Genomic DNA, 14431 nt, shown 5'->3' with positions numbered 1-14431 from the left:
CAGTGAGCCAAAGGACCTGGGCAGCATCCACTCATTGCTCTGTGTTTTATTTTGAGACAGTCATTCCCTGTGTGTCATGCCTCCTACTCTAAGCATCCTCTCAGGTTGTAAATTCTGACAGGTGCTTGCCCAGGTCTCTGGCAACGGTGGCACAGGCTTCACAAATTCCTGTTCTTGTGATTCTTCATAATTATACTTTGTTTGTGCTTGCCTGGTTTCTTCTGTAAGCCTTTGAGGGATGGTGTGTCTATGTCCTGGTTTTGCTGGGACAGAATCCTAGGCCAGCCATGGGCTTCAGGTCGTTGGCAGTTTCGAGTCAGCCGGGGCAGCTGCCTGGAGTTGGCTCACAGGTGTATCTCAGACAATAAACATTGCCCTCAGTACAAAGGGGGAAGCTTTCTGAGGAGTGGGGAGTCTCATCCTCTTGCCTGGACTCTTATCCTTCTCCTGAAGACTGCTTTCCTCTTCAGTGTGATTGCTGGACCTTTGCTGGCTGAGTATAACTTTGTGTACTTTATATTTTCATTGATATCAGTTTTGTTGGTTTATTACATTGTTTTTCATGTCAGCCCATGGTTCTTCTCTCCTTTTCCTGATTCCCTTTCTCTGCTGGGGAGGGGTCATCAGGTGGTAGAGCAACTGCTATAGTTTAGCTTTAGATAGAGGCTAAACATAGGCAGCCCAGAAGGCACAAATGCAGGCTTTGCAAAGGGAATATTTAACTACATTTGCTTCATTGCTGTGTAGTGCTTCAGGATTAGAGGTCTTTGCAAAATACCCTGAGTCCTTTGATGCAAACAAGCTCATCTGATCTTGCTGCTTCACTGTCTGAAAGTACCCCTGTGTACCAAATCTAGCAGTCTGTCTGGACATCCTTTTCCAGTGAGCAATTTTTGCATGTAGATGCTACGCTCCAGCCGTCTCACAAATCCTCCTCCACATCCTGTCTCTCTCCTCTTTCACATATGCCTGAGCTGAACAGCTGGAGGTTCCTCCTTACACCCAGCTTTTGGGGAGAGAATTCGTGGCTGGTTTTGTGACTTAGGCAATAGATGTAACAGAATCACAGAACACCTCCAGTTGGAAGAGACCTCAAAGCTCATTCAGTCCAACCCTTGACCCAGCACTGAAGGGTCAACACTAAACCATGTCCCTAAGTGCCAGGTCCACATGCTGCTTGAACACCTTCAGGGATGGTGAGTCCACCACTGCCCTGGACAGACCATTCCAATGTTTAATAACTCTTTCTGTGAAGAAGTATTTCCTAACATACAGCCTGAACCTCCTCTGGTGCAACTTAAAACCATTTCCTCTAGTCCTATCACTTGACACCAAGGAGAAGAGGCTGGGCCCCTCTTGCTCCAACCTTCTTTCAGGTAGCTGTAGAGAGAACTTACTGAGACAGTGCAGTGCCGTTCTCCTTGCATTTGTTCTTAATGATAGTCATGATTGTTATCACCTTTCCCAAAGCTGATGCTCATTGCAGATGAAGTTTATGGACCAACAGCACGATCAACTTCTAAGCACAGATTAAAAATTGGTTGTCAGCAGCCCCCACACAAATACAGAAGGTGAAGAGGAATTCTAATTCAGTGCAAACTCATCCTGCTCTATCACACAGCAGTCTCTCTATATCAGACCCGCACCAGGTACCAAGAAATTGAATGTCCCTAATTATCTATTTCAAGTGATACTACTAATACTAAGAAACAAGGGCTTACTGGCATGAAAGCCTGCAGTTTTGGCAAACTGTTTCAATGCTTCCTATTGCTGCAGCACAGGAAAAAGGCAAAACCCCAGAGTCAGTGTGATCCTGTTTTGTCTATCAAGAGCCCCTGTGATCACAGAGCATATTTCTCACCCTGCTTAACATTTTCTGCAGGAAGAGATGACATAAGTTGGCAAGGACAGCAAACAGCCCCTCCTTCTCACTCCTTCTCCAAACAGAGTCAGGAGCAAATTCAAAGACTCTTTGATAAAGTGAACCAAGCTATGAGCACAGCAAAACTCTGATGCTGTTTTGCATTCTTCCCCATGGTGTTAACTGCAGGCTGCAGTGACAGGCAAAGCAAAGCCCATCCTTCACAGAAGCTGAACATGTTGCTAAGGCAGATCTATGCAGCTTCCTCTTTTCACTGATGCTTTACCTCGGTTCTCCAAAGCGAAAAGGAGCTGGTTGAGCACATTGTCTATCAGTGATGTGGGACATAGTTTAACAGTCACACCATGGCACCAAAATTAAATTTGTTCCTTGTGTCCAAAACTCAGAGCATATTTGGTGGAAGCAGAAAGCACTTGATCCTCCTGGGAGTGGGTCTACCACGTAGTAAGCTATAAAGCAAGGCATGGTTAGCAGCGTGCATGATGCACGTGTGAGTGCCTGCAGTTTAATGGATGACTGCACAGAAATGCTCCCTGTGCTGTTATTAGATGGATGCTCACCATGCCTCCAGTCCAAAACTCAGGTACTTCCCCCTCCCCCCCGGCTAAGATCTCTTTTATATAATGGAAAAATGTCTTTTTCCATTTTAATTTGCCTTATGCTGCCACCTCTTTCCGCCACATTAAACACCAAGTTTCCCAGAAAAATGACAGTCCTTACTCAAAATCTCTGAGCATTCAAGGACAGGCACAGAGGGAGATTAGAGAAAAGAAACTGAGAAAAAAACATGGATTTTTGTTGTTGTTGTTGCTTGCAGACCATTTGGTTCAGCATGATGGAAGGTATTGTATGATGAGGAGCTGGAGCTGCCTGTCTAAGAGCTGTTCCAGTCCTGTAACTTTCACTGTCATGGCTTGGATGGAAATAAAACATTCACAAAAGATACAACACAGCTGCTGAGGGGTTTGGAGCACAAGCCCTATGAGGAGAGGCTGAGGGAGCTGGGGTTGCTTAGCCTGGAGAAGAGGAAGCTCAGGGGAGACCTTATTGCTCTCTATAACTACCTGAAGGGAGGTTATAGAAAGGTGGGGGCTGATCCCTTCTCCCAGGCAACCAGCACCAGAACAAGAGGACATAGTCTCAAGCTGTGCCAGGGGAGGTTTACACTGGATGTTAGGAAGAAATTCTTCATAGAGAGAGTGATTGCCCATTGGAATGGGCTGCCTGGGGAGGTATTGGAGTCACCATCATTGGAGGTGTTTAGGAGGAGACTTGATGGGATGCTTGGTGCCATGGTTTAGTTGATTAGATGGTGTTGGATGATGGGTTGGACATGATGATCTCAAAGGTCTATTCTATTCTATTCTATTCTATTCTATTCTATTCTATTCTATTCTATTCTATTCTATTCTATTCTATTCTATTCATGTGTCCAGTGGAGTTATCATGGAGACAGAGCAGGACCTGATATACTGGCAGCACTGAACATTGAGAGGAGTTCAAGACCAGCACTACCATGGCAGCACTCTGACTGGCAGAGTAGTTGCTTTCTGCTTCTGAGAGAACGAGAAAGGATGGAAAACCATGATGCACATCTCACCCATGCTGTAATGATTCTTCAGCTTGGCCTCCTGGACAGAAGAAATACTCATTCTGATTTCAGCATCAGATTTGGGTCAAGATTTTGGCTGTTCTTTTGTCAAGTCATCTTATTTAACCCCAGAAGTCTTTTGCTTCTCCTCTTGAAGCTATGTATTTGAGTGGTTTCAGAGAACAGTGGGCCTTTTGGCTCTCTGGGTAGAGAAATTGTGGCAGTAACTGTTTTCAAGCTGAAAATGTTCATGTGTGGTCCAAGACCAGGAACGGCTTTTATTAAAAACATTTACTAGGAGGATGGATAGATGGAGAAAATAACCTTTTGGAAGGAACTGGAACATTACATTTTTGCTCAGCAGAAGGAAGGAAAAGGTCATTCTACAGCCCTGACATAGTTGAACTCTGGAAGGGGTGTTGGACTAGATGATCTTTTGAGGTTCCTCCCAACCCCTAACATTCTGTGGTTGTGTGGTTCTGTGATTGTGTGAACTGAAGCTGCCCTTGGTCTTCAGCATTGGCTGAAACTCCAGATGAGGCTTGCAAACGTGTTTCCAGGACCTACAGTCATCTTTAAAGACAAAGATAATGTAAGTATGCAATTGACCAGAATCAGCTGTGGATTTATTTTAATGTGGTACCAGCTGACCTCCTCCTGGTCCTGGGCTGTGCTCCTCACAGCAGAAATCCCTGTATGGCCAAGGTGCTGCTGGGGTGAGGACAAGGGGAACCTCACCATGATGTATGGTCCTGGCTGCTTTTGTGGAACAACTCAACGGCCTGAGTGGCTCCAGAGTGAGCAAGGCAGAGAGGACTCCCATGGCTGGTTATGGACATGCATGGTATTAAGACTGGAGCTTCTCTCTTGTGGCAAGAGGAAGAGCCATGTGGACAAGTGAGTTTGTGTCTGCAGTAGACAGGAAGTCCCAGTTCATGTGGGATGTGTTTGTATTGCAGCAGCTTTCATAAGCAGGCAGCATTCCATGCTAGCTCTTCACCAGTGCAAGCTCCTGACCCTTCATAGGAGACCTGCCATAGAAGTGTTTCCTTTCACCATATTTCTACCCTACCTCTCTTTCCTGGTCTTGGCTGCTTCTTGAACTCCTCACTACTTTGTGACACCAGGGCAAGTAAAGTAGTGGGTGAGGGTACATAATCACCTTAATGGATGAGTTTGGCACCAGTAAGGCGCCCCTCTGACTATCTGTCTTCTTGTCCACCTGCCTCGGAGCTGCTTGCCCACCTGCTTTGCCTTCCTTTGAGTGCTGGTTTGACATACTTGCCTCTGTGAGAATCCCAACTGCTATAGGACAGTTGCATTTCAGCACAACACATCTGCTTGGGTGGATGCTTCTGCATAGTGCAGCTTTTGTGGGGGTGGGGGGCTGGATTCTGGGGTCAGCCACAAATTTCCTTGCTGGGAGTGATTGGTCTGGTGCTGGGAAAGCGAGGGCCAGCAGGTGCGAGGGAAGTCCAGCCTAGCACGGTCCTGGGCAAGTGCAGGTCCGTGTGGCTGGCACGGATCTGGGGAGTGGGGGTGTCGAGATAGTGTCCCGCGTGTCCTTACCTGTCGCCACAGCGGTGGCGCATCGGGCCGGAGCGCGGCACCCCCGCCCCCGGGGCAGAACAACTGTCTCCATGGCGACGAGTCGCGGCGGGGGGGCCGCAGTGCCGCCGCTCCGCTCCGCCCCGCCGTACCGAGCCGCTGCCGAGCCCAGCGGAGCCGGCGCGGCCCCGCGGAGGGCGGCGGTACCGCGGGGCATGGGGCCCGGCGGGCGGCGGGCAGGACCGGGGCTTTCGGCGTCAGAGTGAGCTCGGGAGACGCAGGCAGCGAGCGCCCTCTCCACGCCCCACCGCCCCGCCGCTGCTGCCACAACCCCCGGGGAGAGACCTTGAGCGGTGCCGCCCGGCCCGGCTCGGATGCCGCCATGGGGATCCGCTTCTCCAGCATCCCCACGCTGCCCCGAGGAGGGCAGGGCCGCCTGCACCGCGCCCGCCACCACCACCTCAAAGGTACGGCTCGGCTGGCACCCCCAGCAGGATGAGCGCCCTGGGCACTCCCGACAGGATGGGCACCCCTAGCAGGACGATCACCCGCGGTACCCCGGGGTAACCGAAGCGGCATGGGTGCTTTGGGTACCCCGAGGTGGGATGGGCACCTCCGGGACCCCAAATTGGCATGAGATCTAGGCGCTCATAGCGCCCTTGGCACCCCATGCTACACAGGCATCCCGGGCATCTAGGGACAAGCAGGGCTCCCTGAACATCCAGGGGTGGGATGGCTGCATGCCTGGCATCCCAGGCTCTCTGGCGGTGTGGAACCCCCTGTCCTTCTTCCAGCCCTGGCGCTTCTTCCCCGGCAGTGCCCCGTGGATGGCTGATCCGTGCACAGGTGTCCCCGGGCAGGGGCAACCTGGGAAAGCAGGGACAACATGTCAGAGGAACTCGACAGCCACAGCATCCCCAGATGTTTCTCTTTTTGCTTTGCGTCTTTTCTCAGTGCTTCAGGAATGTGTGTGCATGAGATTGTCAGTCTTGTGTGGGGGTGTGGTGCGTAGGGGTGGGGTGGTATTTGGTGCTTGTTACCCTAGCTCAGACGGTTATTCTGTTCCTCATAGGGATAAATTCCCTTTTCTGAAATCCTGGGGCTATGTCGGGACCAAACTTGATGGGAATGTCTCTGTAAGATGAACAGGAATGACTGCCCAAGGTCTCCTCTGTCCTTGCCCTTTTTTGCCCTCTTTTACTGTAAGTCAAGTGGGTGGTAGCAGAAAATAACCTCTCACTCTCGAAGGACATTTCCTAGGGCAGCAGCGAACACCGTATATGTCCACCACTACCTGGGTACCTCCTCACTAGGCACATTTTCACAGCCAAAGGCAGTGAGTGATGGTGTCAGAGTATGTCAGACAGCTCTCTCCAGCAGGGAATGAGGGAAAGTGCTGCTTCCACAGCCATTTCAGATGATCAAAACTTGTTGCAGCTTTCCCAGTGTGCTGGGGAATTTGCAGCCACCAGTGTGGAAAATGGGGATGTCAATGTCCACCCTTATTTTCACAGATTTTGGATGCTTCTTTGGCATTGTCTAGGGGAGTGGAAGTGGTTAATGATGAACTGGGAGACTGGTTGTTATACCGAAGGATTTTCTGATACTTATGTTATTCTTCCATTGCACCTCTTTGCTCCCTTCTTTTGTACTTGGATGGTTTAGAACAGTTGCATGAACTGACGGTGATTATATTATGGCTTTTGGGATGGCTGTTCAAGAAAACCTCCCAAATGCTTACTGCTCTGTCATGGACATAGTCGGTCAGAAGCTCAGCCCGGACAATGGCTGTGCTTAAAATTAGATTTTTCAAGGAGGGGGATGCTGAACCCTGAATGGTGAACCATCATCCTCTGTCAATGCAAACATGCAGGCACATGAGATTCTGTAGTAGTTGGTATGCAATTGTAAACTGCCAGGAAGGATTTGTCTCCTAAGAATCATGATGTCAGCTGGAAATCTTTCTGGAGCAGCCTTAAGCAGATAAGAATTTATAAACTAGAGCCAGAAGGGACACTGCCACTTAATCCATTTTCAGCGGCCTACATGCAATTTTGAAGATGCTCTGTATGAATCACTTCATTGTGTTGGAGTGGAGGGTTGTATGTTAATGGAACTTTGTCTCTTTCTTTTTTCCCTTTAATTTCCATTTTGATTAAATTTCTACCTGTGCTGAGGCAGCAAGCAGAAATTATCTCAAGACTGTAATGTAGCAGGGCACTGACACAGTTTTGGTTTGGTGTAAAGAGCTAATGTGACATAGGCCCTATAAAAAAAAAAAGCAATTACCAGGGACAATATGTGCTTTTTTTTTTCCTTTCTTTTTCTTTTTTTTTTTTCCCTTTGAAATCAGACTGCTTCAGGTCCTTCATTTAAATGCAGAATAAACAAGTCTGATTGCATCTGACAGTTTCTTGTAAAATAGTCTGAAGGCATAGCAGTGAAAGCATGAATGTCACACAGTTTTGTTATGTACGTGTTGTTTAACATTTTGTAAAGTGTGTTTTCATTGAAGGTCCTCAGTGGTTCTTCCCTCAGTGTCTGGCTCTGTGTAAAGGATACTGAACTTTGGTAATTTGGCCACCATCTAGTACTTTCCTTCTGTGATGACCTCTTTCTAACCTGGCACTGGAAGTGATTTAGGCTCATTCTTGCTGAAGAAGAAACTATGATTGCATTAATTTTCCCAAGGTGGTCTGGGAATTCTGAACCATAAAAGTTCATCTCTGCTGTGTAAGAACTAAGACCTTCACATGCAGTAAAGCTGTTGCCCACATGTACTGAATAAAATTTTTATACCTTTCTTTTAGTCTGGCTAAAATAGGCCACCTTTAGTTAAGCAAGCCTTCTGAAGACCATGCCATACTTTAGGTGGTATTGAAGGCATAACACAGAAGACTGAAGACTGGCATGGCTGGCAGAATACTTGCCTTGCTTTTGGTGTCAGTACATAAGAAGGAAATCACCCAACTTGATCCTCAGACTTCAGCTGCAATTTTAAAACTAGGTAGCTGAAATAGCCAGGTCTTCTTTGAGGCTGCCTGCAACAACAAACCTGGACCCCCGGGCTGATGATTTTAGAGTTGCTTTCAGAATAGGATAGTACTTTAAAATCTAGAAGCCCTTTGTAAAAGGACTTCACATTGCTCTTCACTAGAAATCACTAGAAACAAGCCCTTTGGAATTACTTATTCCAAAGCAGTATGTCATGCCTGGATTGTTAATCCAGATTTTGGTGTCACAGTTGTGCCTGCAGGCTTTGACCAGTTTGGAGTCAGTGACAACTGAAGTCAGTGGAAACAGAGGTCCTCCAAGACTGCAGGGGATTAGGTGCCATGGTCCTGATGTGGCTGTTAATCTTAGTCATGGCCAGTGGTTGGAAGGAGGTTGTCACATGGTGATGGTCTGTTGGGGAGGTTGAGGTGAGATTATTTTTGGTATTCTGGTGAGTATTTACCTTCTCATAACCGAGACATGGCTGTTTCTCTGGGGCAATGGAAAGTGATCCATTTTGTACTTTCCTAATGCTGAGAAAAAGATTATGATTATCTGGTGACGATCTCCTTGATGCAGCCAGATAAATGCCAGGAAAGTTTTGTTGTCCACTTTCTCTGAATTGTGATTTGAGGTAACTGTCAAACAGGGTGGTGTGGCTGTTTGGAGTGGAACTGAGTGGGAAATTCCAACTGTATCTAAACTTCTGGATTCTGTGATGAAAAAGATCAACCTTTACATCAGTGGCTCTGAGTTCTGTTTATTTACTAGTGCCAGGGCAGTCTGGTTTAAACTATTTCAACCACAGAGTCTTCTATTATTTCTCAACAGACATCCTCAGTTCATCCCACCTGCCTGCTCCAGGGTTCTTCGAAGGCAGTCTATACAATCTCCTCTCTTAACTCTCCTTTTTAATCCTAGTGTATCTTGGTAAACTACCCTCTTTGCTTGGTGTTGCATCTTCCTAATCTCTGTGGCTGTTGCATTCCTTCCATAGCTACTGCTCAGCTTTGCTGGATGTGTTTGACCCCTCCTGCTGTAATGTGTGGGCTATGTACCCTGTTAGGGATGTTGTGTAGTTCTCAGAGTTGCTGGTCCAGGATGCTAGAAATGGAATTTTTGCTAGCCCTTGGGCCAGAGGTGAAGCATGGGACCTGAATGCCATCTCCAGTGCTCTGTGGGCAAGCAGCTCTTTATCCCCACTTGTCTCCAAGAAGGCTTAGCCGTTTCTGTGGACAGCAGATCAATATTACATTCTAAAAGTTAAGAAGTATTACTGTCTGTCTTTTAAATCCTTTCTTCTAGCCTCCTACTCAGGTTTGCTGTTTTTTTCCTGAGCCCACTCTTGGAAGGTAGATTTCCATGGTGAATGACAGAAAGCAGTTTTTTTTTTCCTCTTGGTTTTCTCATGGGTTAATGCACATATGATATTTGTGAGAAAGAATGTATGTGCTATATTACAGAGACAGCCTGAGCTAGTCAGAGATCCTCTTTGCAGCAGTGGCTTATTACTCACGGTTTATTCTTTATCATTTATATTACAGTGGCATCTGGAGGCTCCCATTGAGATTTGAGTCATTTGTGCTGGGTGCTTCCTTGGTCCCCTTCACTTACTGCTCATTCATACAGATAGCTCTTGCTCATGTGTCTGGGTAATTTCTGGGGGTTATATCTCCGGAGTACCACATGAAGCAGGATGGAACCTCGGCAGGGTAGTGCTTCGTAGTCACCTCTTTAGCTAGGAAACCTGAAGCAGAGTCAGCAGGGGTTTGCTGAAGGGAGTGACTGCCTTCCCGGCTGCAAGCCAGAAAGAAACAGCCTCTTGTGCAGTGCTTTACCAAGGAGGCAGGAGCTTTGCTGCTTTTTCTGGCCCGTGGGGGTGACCAGTCTTTGCCTGCATTTTTGCAGTTGCTATTCCAAACATTAAATCCCACCAATACAGAAATATGTTAGATTTTTTCCCCACTTTCACAGGTACTTTAAGGGTTTCTGAAATATGTGCAGAACATAGTAATCTGGATAGTGTAGGCATTTCAATAATTATATCTTGTTGATAGGAGCCTGTCCTCTTGCCAGCTCCGTTTTGTGCACTTGCTAGATAAAACTAATGGGGGAGTAAAAGGACATCAGCAGCTGATGATCATGGGGGTTAGAAGTTGGGGTGCAAGCAGTGCAGCAGGCAGGATGCCAATAGTGATGCTATGAGATAACCTCAGCTCCCATTGCTGTCATAACTGATACTTTGAAGTACTATTTAATTTTCTTCCAACCTTAGAGAATCAGAAATTTCATCATGCAAGGCTTTGAAGGATGCCTCCTTCTTCCTGTCCTTCTGCTTCCATTCTGTCCTGGGTCATGCTTAGAATAGAATAGAATAGAATAGACCAGGTTGGAAGAGACCTTCGAAATCATCATGTCCAACCCATCATCCAACACCATCTAATCAACTAAACCATGGCACCAAGCACCCCATCAAGTCTCCTCCTAAACACCTCCAATGATGGTGACTCCACCACCTCCCCAGGCAGCACATTCCAATGGCCAATCACTCTCTCTATGAAGAATTTCTTCCTAACATCCAGCCTAAACCTCCCCTGGTGCAGCTTGAGACTATGTCCTTATTTCCCTCTGACCTGTCAGTGTGTCTGGGTTGTAGGTATAAAGTTTTTGCTGAGGTTCTCAGGTTTAGATGACCTTCCAAGCACTAGATTTTGTCCCAAGCTAGTGAACTTTGATTTATTACATTTTAACTGCCTAAAATTGCCCAGTGCTCCAAAGGCAGCAATTTATCAACCTTCCTTTTCCCCGCTGTCCTTTTTGTAAGGTACTGAAGCCTCTTGATGGAGCAGATAATGCTGCACCTTGCAGAAATTTCCCAGGACATTGTGTGGTGCTCTGTAAACATGCGATGCTCTGTATTTCTTAAGGGCAAGAAAGGCTGCTTTTGAAAACCACCAGGAATCAAACCATCAGTAGGGCGACTGAGCTGAAGATGTTAGTCCAAGGCTTAGTAGCCATTTAAAGATGCAAATGAAATATTAGAAATTATAGAGAAAACCCAGCAGAAGAAAATAGATGCCATCACTAGATTGTTGTATTAATTTGAATATTGTGTGTAGTTCTAATTCTTCCCCTTCCATCATCTTATAAAAGGTACAGGAGAACTGGGAAAGGCTCAGAGGAGGGCAACAGGGAGAGTCAAAAGTCTAGATTAATGTCATATAAAGAAGGATTGAACAAACTATGACTCGTACCTCTGGAAAATAGAACAATTGGAATGGGAACTGACGGGCTTGTAGAGAAGGGGCACAGCTTGACTCTTCATTGTATCTTCCAGTACAAGAATTAGGAGGACATCAAATGAAGTCAATAGGTAGATTCCAGCTCCTTTTGAATAAAAGGAGGTTGTAGCCATCTGTGGTGGCTAGTAGTTCTGTCAAGCTTTTGATGCCAAAATGGGCCTGGTTTTATGGGAAATTGGAGGAGTTAATGAATGACAAATCCTTTGAAGTGACCAGCTTTGCTACATACAAATACCACATACTCACCCTGCTCACACAGACTTCCCAAAAACATCCTCCTAAGGCTACACATGTTCAGTGGTTAAGGTTAACACTGAGATGAGAACTTAAAACTTCTCCATACCAGAGACAGATGGAGTTGGATTGTTCAGACATTGCAGAGATGGCTAGAAGGAATAGAGCCTGCTCTCATGCTGCCTGGTCTCTAGCTGGATCCATACTCTGCCTGGATGTTTACAGAATGGTTCATTGCCATGGCAGCATCAAAGTCATGCACAGAACATCTGGGCTATAACTGGGTGATGGTATGGATTTGTGATGATGTCCCTGTTCAAGCTGCCATCACATCTTTCTGGGATGAAACTGCACCTTCTGCACCCTATGTTTTCAATAAATAAAAGCCCTTTTGCATTTATCAGCTCTTCTGGAATAAGAGAAAGCAAGTTCTCTTTGCTTACATTGACCTTCCAAGTGACAGGAGTCAAAGCAGTCCCCGCTTAATTTTGTTTCCTGGACTGTTGAAATAGCAGCTTCTGTGAGTACTCACCTGCCTGGGGAGGTTTCTAGTACAGAGGCTTGGAAGATCTCAGATTTGGCAGTTGTTCTTGCCTACTGCTGCTAGGATAATTGCAGGAACCAGCTACTTCAGCATAGTGAAATTGTTGCCCATGGCAAGCATATAAGTACATGTTGTTTTCCTGACACTGCTTACCTTCACGGTGGCCACGCACTTCATGCTGGGGATCCACGTGTGCTATGATTTGACTGCCTTGAAATTTTAGGCCATCTAAGCAATCCAGTTCTCAGCTGTCCTGAGGAGTTGGGTCTGCAATGCCTGTGTCTGCATATTGTCTCTATCCAGGAATGGCTGATCTAAGATTAACCTTTATCACAGCACCATGCAGGTGCCTAGCTCTGTGCCACAAATTGATGAATCCCAAAGTCGTTTTGGGGATGAGCTGAATCTTAACCGAAGCTTAGGGTTGGGCAATGTTTAAAGTTTCTGCTGTGACTGTATGGTAGTTTCAGGCTGTGCCTAGGAAAATGGAGTAAATGGAGTAGAAAAGTAGTAGAATGTAAATACATTACCATTGGATGCAAAAGGAAAATAATGATGAAGTCCAATTAATCCCATTGGTCTGATTACTAACATAACGTTAGCTGTGTAAATGAACTCCTGCTCTTTTTTGCTTCCTCACTCTGGCCAATACTAGCTGGCTTTGGCTTGGCTGTTCCTGACCTTGGCTGCATTTCTTTGTTGTGGCTAAGTACTAACAAACTCTGCTCTTCTCTTTCCCTAGTCCCATGTACAGGGGGAAAGGGGAATGGGAGAGAGGAGGAAGCTGTTGGTAACGCCCTGGTTTTGTCCAGGGCGGGGCTCTTGTATTGTTTATAAATTGCAAATGTATGTAAATGATGTATATTTTGTACATATTATTTTCATTTCATATTTTAGATTGTAGTTTTGCTTGTAAATATAGCTTCATTTGCTTCCATCTGAGCTAGTCTGGCAGTTTCATTTCAGGGGCTAATTTCTACTCACCACAGACTGCAACATGTATGCATGAACCCAAGCTCCCTTTTAACCTATCTGACTAGCTTATTACTAGCTACGTACCTGGGCAGCAAGGCAAACAGTTGGATATTTAACCATACTAAGATTCAGGCTGATAGAACTACGTGGTTAAAACTGAGTTGGGATAGGGTTTAATTTCCATTCATTCTTGGGCATCTCTAGCTGATAAAAGCATGTTGTCTATAAGATTGTAATTCATGCTTGCACTATTGGTTATTTTGCCTTCCACTTACAGGATTAAAATAGGGTTGTGTTTTAAAATTACAGGGTGGAGGATGCCATGGTGGCATTATGCTTATACAATTCTCCATTAGTCCACCACTGTTCAGTTCTCTGCTGAAGGAGATATTCACAGTTCTTGGATAATTGTCAGGTTAAACCTCAGGGCTATTTTATGCCAAACTCTACAAAGTAAATGTTAATAGTCCTCAGCCAGCCTTAGAGATAAAATACCATGCAGGTATAACTTTTTTTTTTTTTTAATCAGTAATAAAATTTTACACAGAATAAATTCTAAAGTAATGCCATTGCTTGTATAGTCTCCTTGCTATCTTATTTCCTGCCAGTGGGATAGCAAAGAAGGAGCTTGGCTTCTGAAGAAACAAGGGACTATGGAATGCTAAGCAGAGCTGGAAATCTGGGATCCTTTGTCCCAGTGGAATTAATCGGAGACACTTCTAGGGTAATGGTTTCTTACTTGGGAAGTTGAACAGGAGCAGGCTTTACCCTGCTTGAAATCTGTAGTTCAAACCCTGACCCAGTCAGAAGAAACGTGTTCATGTTATGCTTGATTCATTCTAATTTACATTGTCTTCCCATATGTCAACATATGATTTGAAAACCCCACTGATCATCTTTTATCCTCTGTTAGGCATAAGCTCTGCTTGATTTCCCTTTAACTGCTACTTGGATGGAGACATGACTGTGATTTGTGCTCTGCTGTTCATCAACACCATCTAATGTAAAGCTAAGTGTTAGAGTCATGACTTGCTACTAGACAGACTTTTGCCAAATAAGCCAAGCAGACATAGATACAGAGCTTAATTACCACCCAGATTCTAACTCTTCATCAGGGTATTAATCCAGATCTCCTCTTCAGGGGCTACCTGTTTAGTCTAGCATTTAATTTTATTGGTATTACTCAGGATTTCTTTGATTTGAGCAACCAATGCCATTGTGTTTTAAAATGTCTGTCTACCTTGCAGGATCAAGTTTTTGCCCATGATGAATGACTGTTTTTTGTACTTAATGAGTATTTACTAGGTAGGAAGGGAAAGGATGCTTTCCCATAGAAATATTGAGTCACTGTAGAGGATGGG

The 14431-nt window shown here is 45.6% G+C and overlaps 1 protein-coding gene across 2 annotated transcripts in view; it reads left to right on the top strand.

The window, feature by feature from the left end:
* Positions 1–5213: 5213 nt before the first annotated feature.
* The window catches only part of NEURL1 (neuralized E3 ubiquitin protein ligase 1), a 171213-nt gene continuing 161995 nt past the window's right edge, over positions 5214–14431 (top strand). The window contains exon 1 of one of the 2 annotated variants that reach the window (XM_068139457.1): positions 5214–5488. In XM_068139457.1, coding sequence (XP_067995558.1) covers positions 5404–5488 — 85 coding nt within the window. In that variant the 5' untranslated portion in view covers positions 5214–5403. The remainder of the gene's footprint in view (positions 5489–14431) is intronic. The other variant, XM_068139455.1, reaches the window with a different exon arrangement.

This window comes from Melanerpes formicivorus, unplaced genomic scaffold (genome assembly GCF_026170545.1).
Source record: "Melanerpes formicivorus ecotype bairdi unplaced genomic scaffold, bMelFor1.0.p_v2 SCAF_6, whole genome shotgun sequence".
Lineage (NCBI taxonomy): Eukaryota > Metazoa > Chordata > Aves > Piciformes > Picidae > Melanerpes > Melanerpes formicivorus.
This window is presented reverse-complemented; position numbering and strand designations above follow the sequence as displayed.